The 14,468-nt window shown below is 47.6% G+C and overlaps 1 protein-coding gene across 4 annotated transcripts in view; it reads right to left on the minus strand.

Annotated features, from left to right (window-relative positions):
* Nucleotides 1-2,216: 2,216 nt before the first annotated feature.
* Nucleotides 2,217-14,468, minus strand: part of CDK16 (cyclin dependent kinase 16) — a 78,670-nt gene continuing 66,418 nt past the window's right edge. For 3 of the 4 annotated variants that reach the window (XM_044431551.1, XM_044431550.1, XM_044431547.1), the window contains 6 exons: nucleotides 13,005-13,102; nucleotides 12,265-12,370; nucleotides 11,235-11,277; nucleotides 9,632-9,722; nucleotides 8,013-8,090; nucleotides 2,217-6,607 (listed from right to left, as the gene is read on the minus strand). In XM_044431551.1, coding sequence (XP_044287486.1) covers nucleotides 6,570-6,607; nucleotides 8,013-8,090; nucleotides 9,632-9,722; nucleotides 11,235-11,277; nucleotides 12,265-12,370; nucleotides 13,005-13,102 — 454 coding nt within the window. In that variant the 3' untranslated portion in view covers nucleotides 2,217-6,569. Of the gene's footprint in view, nucleotides 6,608-7,515; nucleotides 7,566-8,012; nucleotides 8,091-9,631; nucleotides 9,723-11,234; nucleotides 11,278-12,264; nucleotides 12,371-13,004; nucleotides 13,103-14,468 lie in introns of all 4 variants that reach the window. The other variant, XM_044431548.1, reaches the window with a different exon arrangement.

A 14,468-nucleotide genomic window follows, 5' to 3' on the forward strand; every position in this document is an offset into this window, starting at 1 on the left:
AGGCGATCAAACCGGTCAGTCCTGGAGATCAACCCTGACTGCTCTTTAGAAGGCCAGATCCTGAAGATGAAACTCTAATACTTTGGCCACCTATGAGAAGGAAGGACTCCCTGGAGAAGAGTCTAATGCTGGGAAAAATAGATGGCAAAAGAAGAAGGGGACGGCAGAGAATGAGTTGGCTAGATGGAGTCACTGAAGCAGTTGGTGTGAGCTTGGGTGGACTCCAGGGGATGGTGGAGGACAGGAAGGCCTGAAGGAATGTTTTCCATTGGGTCGCGATGGGTTGGGCACGACTTTGCGACTAACAACAACAACAAAGAGCAGTCAGCTATTATTGCTTAAATCAAGACCTCATGCGGAACACAGGCCAGGCCCTTATCAGCAGATTTCGCCCCAAATCTATTTCTACCAGGTCCACTTCACATCTAACGTTTCAGGTACACTTCCTTTCTTGTGTGTCTGAAAATACAGCCCCTTGTAATCAGTAGGCTACTTTGTATAACTGGTATGATTTTTGTCCTTCCCCAGAAAGCAGTGGGAACTGCAATGATTCAATCCAGCTCCTATTTGCACAGCCCTGTCCAAAGTGCTGCTACTTGGTCACACTAGACCAGGGGTCCTCAACTGGGGGGCCAGTTGAAAGGTGCCAGTGCTGGGGTGTGGGCCAGAAAGGTGGTGCTGCGCGGGGGTGGGGGCAGCAAGCGAGGCAAGGATGGGCATGCCCAGCAAGGGGAGGTGGGGGGGGCGTGCAAGAGGGGAAGCGAGGCAGGGATGGGCACGTGCCGCGAGGTGGACACACAAGGCAGCAACTTGCTCGCTTGGAGATCGTTTTCTCCAAGAGAGGAAACTGCTGCCTTCCTGTGCACGGGGCAAGATGGGCGGCAGTGAGTGCGCGTGTGGGCGCACACACCGGGTCCAAATGGGCATGGCAGGCCGGATCCAGTCCCCTGGCCGTGGATCCATGCACTAGAATGTGACAATGTTGGAAGAGTGGGGTGACTTGTCTGGCAGGTATATTAAAAAGTTATCTATAAAAGGGTGGGGGGAGACCTGTGGTCCTCTGGGTGTTGAACTACACCACCCGTCATTACAGACCAAGCTGGCTAGGTCTAATAGCAATGAGAATCTAACAACTGGCCACTTGTCTTAAAGGAGGTTTCTGAACTAACACCAGCCTGACCTGCAGTTAAACCTGTGCAAATCAAGAGTAAACATTCCCCAGAGTTTGTGTTGGCTTGAGCAAATTTACTGGCAGGTGAGAACACCAATCAAGGGTTCCTCCCTGCTCATTGACACATTACCATGTATCTAATCAGCCACCTCTTTGCATGCTTCCTTGGAAAGTACACGGGGACTTTATTCCTACATAAGCAGATGCAGGATCAAGCGATACAGCGTTCCCCACTGCTATCACCACCTGCCCCAGTGCATTGCAGCAGCAAAGTGCCATACCACACCCATCACCTATTCTTATACAGTATTACTTGCACCAGAGTGTTTCCCAGGTTCAAGGAAAGCTGCTATTTGCACCAAAGATTAGCTGAATCATATTGTGCCACTCCCAGATGTGATGACAAGAAAGCGAATTCCTTTGAAAGGACTAGGCTCCCCAGATGCTTTTTATTTTTAAAAAATCATATACTGTTCCCTCTGCACATTGCTTTCCAGATGGTTTACATCATCCTGAGAGATGTTCCACTGAAAGATTTCAGGACTCTTATCCATCTGCGGGCTGACTAGGGCAGATCGACTCAGCAGATTGAGTCATGAACACATACTGCATGCAGCTTGCTCATGTGGTAGGTTATAAGCATGGAAGGCTCCTGTCTGTTGCCTGAAGCAAAGCCTTCTCCTGCCAGATAACAAGCATGCCTTGAAATGCTGCAGCAGAACTGTTGGCTGTAGAAGGGCCTTTTCTAAGCCTCCTAGGCAGGTAAATCAGTTTAAGTACGGACCCCCAAGCATGACCCTTCACATGGCAAGTGGGCTGCTTGTTTACAAGTAGATTTTATCCCCTCTGAGATAGGTGGCAGGGATCAGAATATTCTGGAAAGAAGGTGCAGGAGTCCCTCCACCATTCCTCAAAAAGAACTGTCTGAGGTCCAGGACTGAATGGAAAAGCACTCTCCTTTTAACAAAAATACCACTCAGCAAGCCCAACCAAGCCACAGACTGCCCCTGCTGCCCAAGTCCAAATGAGAAACATCACTACCTGAAATTGTTGGAGACTTTTAATCAGTTCTGTACGTTTGGATATGGTGCATTTGTTCACCCTGGATAGGGATGTGGAGGGAGCATCTGGGAGAGAGAATTCTGCTTGTTTCCTTCCCCAGGGGACTTTGTGGTCTGTTGTGGTCATTTCTGACCTTTTCATCCAAAAACTGCTCCCTTGATTCAAGTTATGTACAAGAACAGGAGTTTCCTTTTCCATACTGGGAGAACTTATCTCTGTATCAAAGGTGGAGGGAAAAGTGGAGGAGCACATAGAGATAGTCCATTCCATAGGCTAATGATTATCCATTCCAGGGTTTCTGTTTGCTGCAAGAAAGGGTGGATTACATCCAGCCCAGAAACAGGTTCTGAGGATTTCCCCTTTCCCCCCACAAAAAAGTGAAGTCCGGATCCGCTGTATATTCATTGTCCAGTAGGCCATCTTGGGCTTCCCTCTCATGCAAAGATCCAATCTCCTTCCTCATGTGTGTGGACTGAGAATACATCTAGGCTAGAAAGGAACTGACTTAGTTGCCCTGGCATTTGGCCCTGTTTCAAATCTTGAGAATCCCAATTTCTCTCTACAGGCTCTACACCTCAACCACACACTGAGCAGTCTCCTCAAAATTGACAACTCCCACAGTTCCTTCTGGGAAGTCCCAGCAACTCAGTTTCTATTTGCAAAATAGAGGTATCTCTTGTTGCATCCACCTTTGCTACATTTTCTTGTACTGGGGAACTCTGTTTCTTCTCTTCCAGCAGCAGATGAAATAGGAAGCAGTTTCACAAACCTAAATAGACTGGATTCTGGACCAAAAAGAATCAGCACCATGTATCTTTGCCAGTGTCCTTCTGCTCTTCCACTCATACTACACTGTAACATGAGCTCCTACAGGACCAAAGCAGACATACCTTGAACTAACCATGGTTTAGCACTATGGCTTGATGCCTAAACCATTGTTAAGGAATGGACCACAAATCAGGATCTGAAACCATGGTTGGCAGAGAGGCTCACAAACCATGGTTTGCATGACCTGTGGATATCCATTATATTTTCACAGACAAGTCAAGGTTAAGGCAGTTTCTTTACCTTGATGTTTACATGCTCCTGTAGGTGCAGGATTTAGCATGCAAATTAAACTGTAGCTCACTGTACATCCAGCAACTTAATCAAGGTTAAGGCAACAAGCCCATGACTAGTGCTTGACCACAGTTAAGCACCCTGTCTGCATGGTGGAGTGCAGGAAAAGGAACAACAGAATGCGCACACATACCCCATATAGAAAGCTCCTGCTAGAGGCAGGGCAATCTTCCACCCTAGAGAGGGCAGCAAGACTCTTTTGGAACCTTGAAGACCCAACACCCTGCAAGAAGCAGGTCTAGGCAGAAAGATGGCACACATGATTGAACGCGATCAAGAAATGGGTCCACCTCACAGTTGCCTAGCCCTGAACTATCACAAGTGCTTCGGTCTTAAGGTGCAACCCAGAGTGAGGGGGGGCTGGGAAGGAACTACGAGGTCAGAATTTAGAGCAGATCCAAGCAGACAGGAGCAGAAGGGAGGGTCATGCAGGCAGGTTAGGGGGCTGAAAAGGATACCCACTGAAGGGGTGGGTCTTTCTTGCTTCTTAGGGCCCCTTTGTAAACACAACCCTCTTCTATCCCCTGAGCAATGGTAACCCTGGGCCTCTTTGTGGTGGAACTCCTTTGCCATTGGGGGATGCCTTGTGTATGTTGGCAGAGTCCTCAGATTTCTCCCCTACAAAAGGCAGCTGCACCTGAGTGCCAAGCCAAAAGCTCTCATGCACCACTCGTTCCTTGCATCCCAGCATAAGGCAGGCTACATTTCTGCATGACCTCTATAGAGAGGCACCTTCAGAAATCCTTTACGTTGCCTGAGGGTTATAATAATCAGAATAATAATATGGCTCTCATTAGGGGAAGGGGAAGATTTGTGAACCTTACAAGCACTTCATGCTGCATATAAAAATGGTTACATATGTACATATATACACACGAACACACATTATATATGTACTATATAGATAGATAGATCAAAGGGAGGAAAGTTGGGTGTCACCTTGTCTACACACACGGCAAGCAAATGTAGGATCTGGATCCACATCCTACAGCTTTGCAAACCCAGGCCACTGTGCCCTGAGCTGAAAGGAACAATCTTGGCCAAATGGGGAGCCGTGATACTGGTGGGCTCCCAAAACTGGGGGTGAGCGCAGGAGACATTGCCAGGTTCCTCTGAGGAGCCACTCAGGAGTCAAGTTGGAAGGAAGGGAAATCTGTGGAGATCTCCATGTCCGAGCAGGATTCCTCAGGCATTTCTATGCCCAGATCAGTTTCCCCCATCCCAGTGCCCCTCATCCCAAACTAGGTCCCCCACATGTCCAGTTGTCCAAGAATGGTGAAAGTTTTAGTTGGCCACATCCAGAAGCCACCGAGTTTTTGGTGCTATGGAGAGACTAGGAAGCCTTTCTGAAAGGAGAAAAAGCCAGGATTGATTCACATTTAAGGAGCTGATCTGTGTTACCAAGCAGAAGCCACAGGTAGTAATTCTGCATAAAAACACAGCCCTGGGGACTGAGTAATTTTCAGCCTGATGTTTGATAAAACAAGAGGGACTGAATTTGTTCAAGGAGGCCTGGACAGGAACTGGTTCATCTTTGAGAGTGCTAATACAGTTCAGGAAAAGACCAGTTAACCTTCCAGCAGCTCTCAGGAAGGGTTGCTCATGGCCCCGTGAGTTAGGGCTGATGTTGGTTTAATTCCAGAAAAGGTTTTGGTTTACTTTTAATACAGGGCAGGGCCAAAGGGACTCAGTCACTGTCTAAGGACTGAGAAACCATTTCCAGGGAAAGTCAGTGTGTTAGCCTGCAGAGACTAATGTGGAAGCCTAAAGAATACTGAAACAAGGATTCAGGTAAATGGAACACAAATATCTGCATGAAGACCAAGTAAGGCAGAGGTGGTGGACAACTGGTTGACCTCCAGATTTTGAGGGCTTACAACTCCCATCACCCTTGACCACAGCTCATGCTTGCTGGGAGTTGAAGTCCAACAGCAACTGGAGGACCACAGACTGTTCATCTATGTAGTAAGTACCATAACATCTGAGAAGGGTCCAGATGGGAGCCATGAAAAACATTATCTTTTGGATTTTCAGAACAGGGAGTGATCATCCAAGGAACATAGGACATGGTCAGTATGAAGGGAGTAAGGGAGAAACAAGGCACAAACCACCAGGGACATCCCCTACACAAGCCCTGCCAGAACAGTTGGGGGCTGGTGCAGCAGGTGCTCGGGCGCTTGTGCCTGCAAAGGCAAAGGAGTGATTGCAAACCCTGAGTACAAAGCAAGTTATGAAAGAGGCAGGACTGATTGATGGAGCAACTCAACTGAAATGGATAGCACTGGCCCAGTATGTGGGGAGAGCCTGAGCAAGGCATGGACTGAGACCTAAGGAAGACACAAGCCAGGGAGACTTGGCTTTGGTGCAAAGAGAAAACGAGGGACACGCAGATGACACACCTGATCCAAAGCAGCTTGGGAAATGGGGAGACTGCCTGGCAAGTCACCCAGGTGAACAATGGGGAAGGTGAAGGAGCAGGGAAAGAGGGATTGTATTCCCTACAATTCAGGGAGGCCTGTAAGGATTCCTGCTTGCCTTCCCAAGAACTGGGCTCCTCCGCAACCATCTGCATCAGAAGAACTGCCAGCCCAGCTCTGTAGAGAGGCAACTGGAACCGGGGGAGGGAAAGGGGAAACAGAAATCCACCCACCTCCCAAAACAGCAATGGAACCCCGAGCCCAATCCCCCGCTGCTGTTGCCACCTCCTCCTCCTGCTGAATGGAGTGCAGAGGATGGTCAGCAGCCCAATCCCCCTGGGCGACTTCTCTCTCCTCTGTGATTCTCTCTCCCTGCTCCAGGGTGAGGTGGGCTGGGTGCTGGCTCCCTTGTTAATACTGTACACTCTCCACCACTGGAGAGGTAAGGGCGGGGGTGTCTCTCTTTATAGATATCTGCAAATATAATATTTATAATATTGCATTGAAAAAATAAAACTTAAAAAATAAAATGAAACACCATGTGTGTGGGGGTGGGAGGGAGAGAGTCCATCCCAGCAGCAGAAGGCATCAGTGCCTGGCCTGGATGCCTGGGGGCAGGTCGTGCTTCTCTTCAGCTCTGAGCAATCAGGCCCCCCGCGTACAGACACCCTCACCCCTGCGAAATCCCAAGTCCTCACTCCACAGTTCATTATAAAGAAGCAGTTGATGGGGATGTCCGCATATGTGGGGGGAGTTGGTTTTGCTTCTGGCCCCCACCAACCTGGATCCATCTGTGGGCTTTAAAGCAGCAGGCTTGGTCGTCCATTCTGCCCATTTACTGCAGGAAAAGTTGCAAAGGGTTAAAGGCAGGCTGCCCCAAACAATCTGCCATCACTATCTCTTGTTGTCTTTAGACTTTCCTTTCCCAGTAGGTCATTCCTCCCTGTGGTCACATAACCCATCACCCACCCTAAAGCCACAACTGTCTGGAATAGGAACAGAAGTTTCACTGGCTTGATCTCAGTAATTCCTTAGAACAACTATGTAAGGTAGGTCAGAACTGTTATTGCATCTTGCAAATAGGGCCAGGGGCTGACAGAGAGAGAACGGGGTGGGGAGAGGGAGAGGGACAGAGACTTGCCTAGTAATCTTGTGGCAGAGAGGAGGTGGGAAGAAAGGTCTTTCCTGGGTTGTAACTCAGGCTCAAGGCTAGGAGTACAGAACCTCTTTCACCCTGAGTACTGGGGGAGGGGGCGCTCCAGTGATAGGAGGGCTAAAGGCAAAAGGGCCAAGGCCAAAATACCCTATCCTATTTTAACTTAATGCTCTTACTGCCAGTAACCAACCCTTCAGATAAAAAGTGGTTGGCTTTGGGAATAGGAGAGAAAACATTGCACAAATGCTGAGAATCCAGTGATCCATCAATGGTTGGGGGAAAGGAGGCAGCAGCTTGCAGGGACTGAGATTTGGTCCTTGGGCCTGAGGTTCTGTACTCCTGTTCTAGGCAAGATGCTCCCTCTACATGCCCCGTGTGTACACCACCTTGCCTCCCACTCCTTGCTTTGGACACCAAGCAACATGGCACCCACAAGGGGTGGGCATCACAGGGTGGAAGGGGGTGCACCAGCTGGGTCAGTGCTTGGAGTGCAGAGAGGACTAAGACCAGGTGCTGATGGGAAAGGGGGATGCCAGCTTGTCATGCCGGGAATGGGAGGGGATGCCAATGGGAGGCAGGGGCACAGATACCTGGCCTGTAGGCTAAAATTCAGTGTCCACTACCCGGAACGCGGCGCTGCCTGTGGGAGAGGAGAGACCATTCACTGCATCACCACAGAGATCTGTGACGGGGATGGCACAGTGGCCCCAGAAGACAGGACAAGAGCTTTGGTGGGGAGGAGGGATAAGAGGCAAGGCAAGGGCTGGCGGAGGTACAATTTATCCTTGCAGTGCTGAGGGACAAGCATACCTGTTCAGAAGGGGGGGCAGGTAAAGCTTTGCTCAGGACCAAGGCAGAAATGCCAGCCCAACTACAGCCCCCATTTTATTACATGGGGACATCACTTTCTGGAATGTTCTCCTGCACAAGTGTCACTGAAATGGAGAAAAGCTATCCCCCACAGCAAGTCTCTCTACTCCCTGCTCTACCTCCTGTGTGACTCCCAAGTAAGAAAGCTGAAGATGGCTGGGAAATTGCTGGGGCAAAAGTGGGCGGGACTCCTGCTGAAGGATCCACAGTTGCTCACCTGATTCGGGCAGGGAAGCTGATCGCAGCCCCATCTCCTTCTGTAACTGAATCTCCTTTAGTGCAAATATTGACGTTGCTGAAAAAGGAGGAGATAGAAAGGGAAGAAGCACAGAGCATGTGAGACAACACCTTTTACTGGGCTGACTAATTTATAACAACACCGTGAGCAAGCATTTTCATTGTAGCTAAATTTGATTTTGGGATGGGCAGATAGTCTCAAAATGTTCATGTTCCTTAACTTAAAAATTCAAATTGCTTCATCTTTGAGTCCACATAGTTTAAGCTACACACCTGGTTAATGATAAATAACTACTTAAGTGTCCTTCCAAATTGGATTTTTAAACTTTGCAAATGTGTGCAAGTTTGAATGCATTTTAGTTGATTAATATATTGTATTTAGTTGATTAATGAATTAAGTGATTCACTTAAATATATTTGCATATTTCTCAAATCTCTAGTAGTTTCTTCTGAAATAGTTAAGGAAGTTTTTTTATACATTACAACCACTTGGTAAAAAGAAATGTCATTTATTGTGCTTGTGGGGAGTGCGGGGGAGGTCCACAGTTCAATTTCTGTGGAGACAGATACTGCCAGTTTGCCTGGGATTGCAACCTCACATAACCAATGAAAGAAGAAACTAAGAAGGGAAAACTAAGGAGTGGGAAGTGAGATGTAATGTGGTCCCAAATACATGGAAACTAAGGAACAAATAGATGGAGCAAGCAGTGGACTATGATACATGAATTTAAGAAAAGTGGATGGGCAAAAGAAAATGTTTTGGATTGTGACACTAGGGCTGCTCAGTCTAGATTGTGGAGGGGCGATTCATGGCCTCCAGATGTTTTCGCCTACAACTCCTATCAGTACTAGCCAGCATGGCCAGTGGTGACAGTTCATGGGAGCTATAGGCTAGAACTCCCAAAGGGCCGCAAGCTGCTCACCCCTGGTGTAGGGCCTGAGATGACTCCTAACTCCTGTCCCTTTAAGAGTCACACAGGAGTGGACAGTCTAGCCACTGCTGTATCTGCCATCACTGGGAAACTATGACTGTAAACTTAGGGGAAATATGAGTGAATTTCACACACTGAACAACATGGCCATTATTTTGCACCAGGCTTCTGGATTTTAGGATTCTATTGAACTAACCTGGCCTCCCTCTTGTTGTTTTGGACAATGGCACTGCTCACCACTGGCCAAGTGATTGGGACTGATGGGACCTAAAATCTAATCCATGTGGAGGCACCAGGCTCTCAATATTGCCTTAAGACATCAGAAGCAAAACAGCTTCAAAAATAAGCAAGTGTGCCATACCTTTTGCCCCCACTAAGTAACATCTGCCTTCCCCACTTATTCAACCAAAGCTTTAGTTGATCAATTTATCAACTAAAGCTTGTAGGATTCCTTAATAATTGGCCAGGTGTGGAGGGAGAAGTGAATGGAAGGCTTGTGTAGGCCAAGAACTGACAGATCACAGCTTGTAAGCAAATCTACAGGTCCCTCCTCATGCAAATCCTTACTGAAGTGCCAATGCCATATCCCCTTCCCTCAGTGCCTGTGCTCATTTGCCTGTCCCAACACCCACAGTGGCACTGGCCACCCTCCCCAGCCTGCACCTACTGTCTGGGAGTTTGAGGACTCGTTCCCCCAGACTGTGGAAGAACAGGTGCCGCATGGCCTCATCTGCAGAGATCCGCTTCCTGCCCTCAAACTGCATCAGGGGAGAGAAGAGGGGGAGGGAAAATGAGACGGGGGGGGGGAGAGAGAGAGAGAGAGATCACTATTGGAATCAAGGCAACAAAACATAGGTGGGCAACTCATGGTCCTCCATACATTTAGCCTACAGTGCCCACTGTTCACCCACAGCTCCCACTGACAAATGCGAGTTGTAGGCTGAAACATTGAGGGGGACACCAGTAGTCCACCACAGCTACTGGTAGTGGTGGACTACTGCCCTGTTGCTCCCACTAAGGAAGCCATTTTCACTAAGAGAAATGTAACTCTGTAGCTCTTGTCAGAGGCCAATACCAGACCAAGTCCCAATCCTCATAGGAGGTTAGGGATGCCCTTCCTCTTAAAATGTTGCATGAATTTCATTCCCACAAGAGGGGGAGATTTTATAGAGGAGTAAATTATAGGAGAGAGTCATCTGAGTGGATCCAGACAGCTATTTCATTGCAGGTTCTCCCACAGCATTCATCTCATGTCAGCATCGGATGTGCATGTGATGAAGTCTGCTGAGCTCTCCCTGGGATCTCTTAGTCATCTGTACAGGCTCATCCAGAAGGCCCCTGCCAAATGGCAAGGAGAGTTGGGCCACCCGTCTTGACCTGATTCAAGCCCCAGGGAAGCACATAAGCAGTGGAATTCTCCTCATCCTTCTCCAGAATGAAGTCATAGACAACAATGAGTGTCATGGCAAGCACATTACATAATTAAGCCACTGCTGGTTAATACAGAGATGAGGAGCCAGTAGCTAGCAGGCCTAATCCAACACAACCCATGGAGATTCTTCATTCAGCCTGCAAAACTCAAAGAGGGATCACCAGTGTTACTTCCAACCTCAGACTGGAGATAGGAGCAGGAACATGGGCAGCAGGGGACTCAGGAGGAGGAGCTGTTCTTCCAAGGGCTGGCAGAATCCATTTGCACAGCACAACCACATTGCCAACTGTTCCTAGTCCAAGGAACCAGTGGTACCAACAGAAGAAAACAGGTCCAAGTACCACCATGAGTTACTACAAGAAACCCCCAAGCTTAGCTTCAGCTCCAGACTAGCACTTGTTTCTACAAAAGCCCCACATTCCAATGAGTGGTGGCGCCAATGCCAGCAGGATGTCAGGCAAGATCTTCTGAAAAGACAGAAAAGTGCTAGACAGCAGGCCTGTCCCTTTAAGGCTTCCATTTTGTAGAGACGGGTGGAGGCTGGAACTTTAGCCTAAAAGCCTTCTGCCTGATCTCAGACTTGGTCCGAACAACTTGAACATTAGGAGTTCTCCTGGGTCCTGCAACTTCTGGCCTGCTTTGCTGCTTGGTACTGAGCCATACAAGTGTCTAACTTGGCCCAGAACAGGACAATGCTGTTCAACTCAGGTTTTTAAATCTATTTGTTCAAAGCCTGTAAAATGAGATTGCTGTTCCTGTTTGTCATGGTGCAGGAGGAGGAGAAGGGTGTTATCTTGGAGGAGAATGATGTGCCAACTGCATGGACAACACTTCTCACCTGCAGCAGCTTCCCTAGGAGGTCAGCCCCATCGTTGTCCAGTCTGTGAAAATCCAGTAAAGAAATAATTAATCAGACCTGAGACTCTGCCTTCAGGGAAATGGAGATTCTGCTTCCTGGGGGCTGCAGCTCTCGTGCTTCTGCTGATAACCACCATCTTTTTAGTGCTTACTAGTAACACGCAATGTACTTTTTAACCATTTTTATTCTGTCTTAAACAAGAGCCATACCTGGAACTTGATAGAAGGGCCAACAACATGGCCTAGGCCCCTGAGAGCTGAGACCCACAAGAAGGCCTTACGGAGCCCCTTCTTCTCTCCATGACCCAGTATGAACAAGAACCACAAAGATTGTTGGTCTAGCCAACATGATTCCATTATGAATGAAGAATAGACACTGAGAGATTGGACTAGCTATGACTGCACACTGAGTACATGCGTGCTTGCCTTTTCTTTTTAAATCGAGATTAAAGCTCTAATGATTACCAAGACATATTTGAAAGTCTTGGCACTATCCGAGGCATTCTCAGCAGCATCATATCCCAGCTCCCCTGAGGGCATGGCAGGCTTTCTCCTTTATTCAGAAGGTGCAGAGGGAGGCAGGCAAATTTCAGGCAGACAGATCTGGTTTTTCATCTGAACCAAGATCCTATGAAAGCCATGTATAAAGTTGTGCTTTGGAAGGTGGTTGGAAGCTGGACATATTCTCAGAACTAAGGAACAGGGATCCTCTGAGCACATGCTGAGCCCAGGAAATTGTTTTTTGTTGAAGAATCAAACTCACAGTCTTTTCACACAATAAACACTCCAAATTTCCTACCTCCCCCAAGCTTTCCCCCCTTTTAAGCATCTCTATTTAGTACTGCCCAAAAAGTCTTTGTCTTGCTGTTATTCGTAACTTATTAGGAGCTAGAAAACTTTGGCCGATCAACTGTAAATTGCCTAGAGGTTTACTAGCAGGTCCAGATTGACCTCCCATACTGTCTTCTTGCCTTTCAGAGGCCTCCACATCCCATGAGCTACATGCTCACCTAGGAGCATGGTTGATCAGGGCCTCAGGACGGTACTTGGGGTAATTATAGGCTCGAAATTCTTCATTGGACAGGATTCCAGGCCAGGTTTCTTCACTGGGTGTCCCTGGCAAAGAAGAGGTGGAACAGAGGTCAGAGAAGGCACAACTATGAGAAATGGCAAGGCAGCATCAGTCCCTGGACAACAGAGCATTGCCTACAACTAAAGTGGAATGCTTATGGCTCATCCAAGTCCATGCTATGTTTGTGACAGGTAGAGGCAGTCATTTCATTAGACAGAAAGGGGTGGGGGTGAGCAGGGCCACTCTACCAGCTCTACTGAGAGTCCAGCTCCTTCTGGCTCCTCTCCCTGAACAGATTCCATCTCACCCTGTAACAGCTCTGCTAACTGTAAGAACTCATGTCCAAGTTTGCCTTCTCCCTCCCGCTCCCTTTTTCCTTTTTGGCAGCACCTTTCAGATTGGGAGCCTGAAGCTAGGGACAGACATGGATCTATAAGCCACAATAGGATCCCTTTTGGCTAAAGATCAGGGTAAACATGCTTTTAATAAAAAATAGTTAAATATTTTACTTCATGTTCTTTGTTCTTGATTAATTTGTTATGCTGCTCTTTGAGCAGAATTGACAAAGCAGCTCAAAGTGTTCCCTGTAGGCTTACAAGTACAGCCTTCTCTTTTGGCCCTCTCATCACTGCCAACCCTGCTGCTCTTTCTGCAAGGCCACTGTGTGAAGTCTCATACCCAATATCCGAAAGATGAAGTGCAGCTGCTCCTCAACGGTGGAGCCTGGGAAAAGCGGTCGTCCTGTGGACATCTCGTAGAAGATGCAGCCTACACCCCTGTGAAAGGGAGGCATACACCCAGGTGTTACTGTCAGCAGCGGATAATTGCAAGGTCCATATCCTATGTGCTTTAAAATGCATTCTCTCATTTTGCTTTAATTCCATTATGGTATTCCATCAGTGCGTTGCTGCACTACTTAAAAAACCCCCCTACAACCCCTAATTCTGTCCTGAGGGATCTAAAATTCTGCACCAGCAAAAGCAGAACTCCCTATGTATTTTTAGACTGGTGTGCCCATCCGGATGTCCAGTTGTCAGGGGTGATGGGAGTTGTACAGCAAATACCTGGAGGGGCCTGAGTTGGGCAAGGCTACACGGGGACTATATGATGATGCTAGTGGTCCAAAACAGTGCAGTCCTATGCATGTTTAAACGGGGGGGGGGGGGGGGGGGGACAGACGGACGGACGACCATCATAGCTGGTGGAAGGGATATTAGGAATTATAGACATTTCCTCCTATATTTGCTTGCCTCCAGTATCAGTCTCCTTTTTTCTGATCTGCAGCTTCTTCCTCCCTGAGCTCCAAGCAGGCCACTTTATGTGTGTTTATTACTGAACCAGGAATTACTGAATACAACCTTGGTTGTGTTGAAAAAAGTCAAACCATGTAAAAAAAAATGGCAGCAGTTTCCTTCAAATGATTGTTGCCGAACAAATGGGAAAACAGGAAAATGTCATTTCAATCAAGGATATATGTTTCTTACTTGAGTAAATTTAAATTGCTGGCACAGAATGTAGGTTTCTATGGTGTGGCATGTGAATGAGCCCTGACGTAAATTGTGGAATCACTACTGTGTAACCAGAATAAACTGGGAATTCTGGGGAGGGGAGGCATGAAGGCATCCAGGGGACAAAGCATATCTCTAGCATACAAAACACAAATGTAGCCGTGTTGGCTTTAAGAAAAATTCCAAAATCCTTGTTGGTGTAATATTTTTATTAAGGCAACTGAATACTCACACAAATATGAGTAAGCTTTTGAGCTCTCCAGATCCCCTCATCAGGGAAGATGTTGCACAAAGCAGGCTGGTGGGGATGATGTGGGAGTAAAGGGGAGGGCTAGCTGACTTTTCTAGTTAGAATGCCTGCACTTCCAGACTCTTAAAACAAGACACAAAGGGATGAGTGTTTGAAGGCATTCAGGTTAGTCTGTGTCAAATGATGTAATGCTTTCAGTTTCAGTGTCCCAAGGACAACTGGAAGGAGAAAAGGCACAGACAATGGTTGATCCTCTATTTTTAAAGAATATAAATCTAGCTGTTAACCCCAAACTGTCTCCATCCTGAATGAACCAGACAAGATGCCTTGATTCTAGGCAGGCTTTTCTTTTTCTTCTATTCCCTGCTCCCAGCCTGCTTTTTT

Source organism: Varanus komodoensis, unplaced genomic scaffold (genome assembly GCF_004798865.1).
Source record: "Varanus komodoensis strain SLA01 unplaced genomic scaffold, ASM479886v1 scaffold22, whole genome shotgun sequence".
Taxonomy (NCBI): domain Eukaryota; kingdom Metazoa; phylum Chordata; class Lepidosauria; order Squamata; family Varanidae; genus Varanus; species Varanus komodoensis.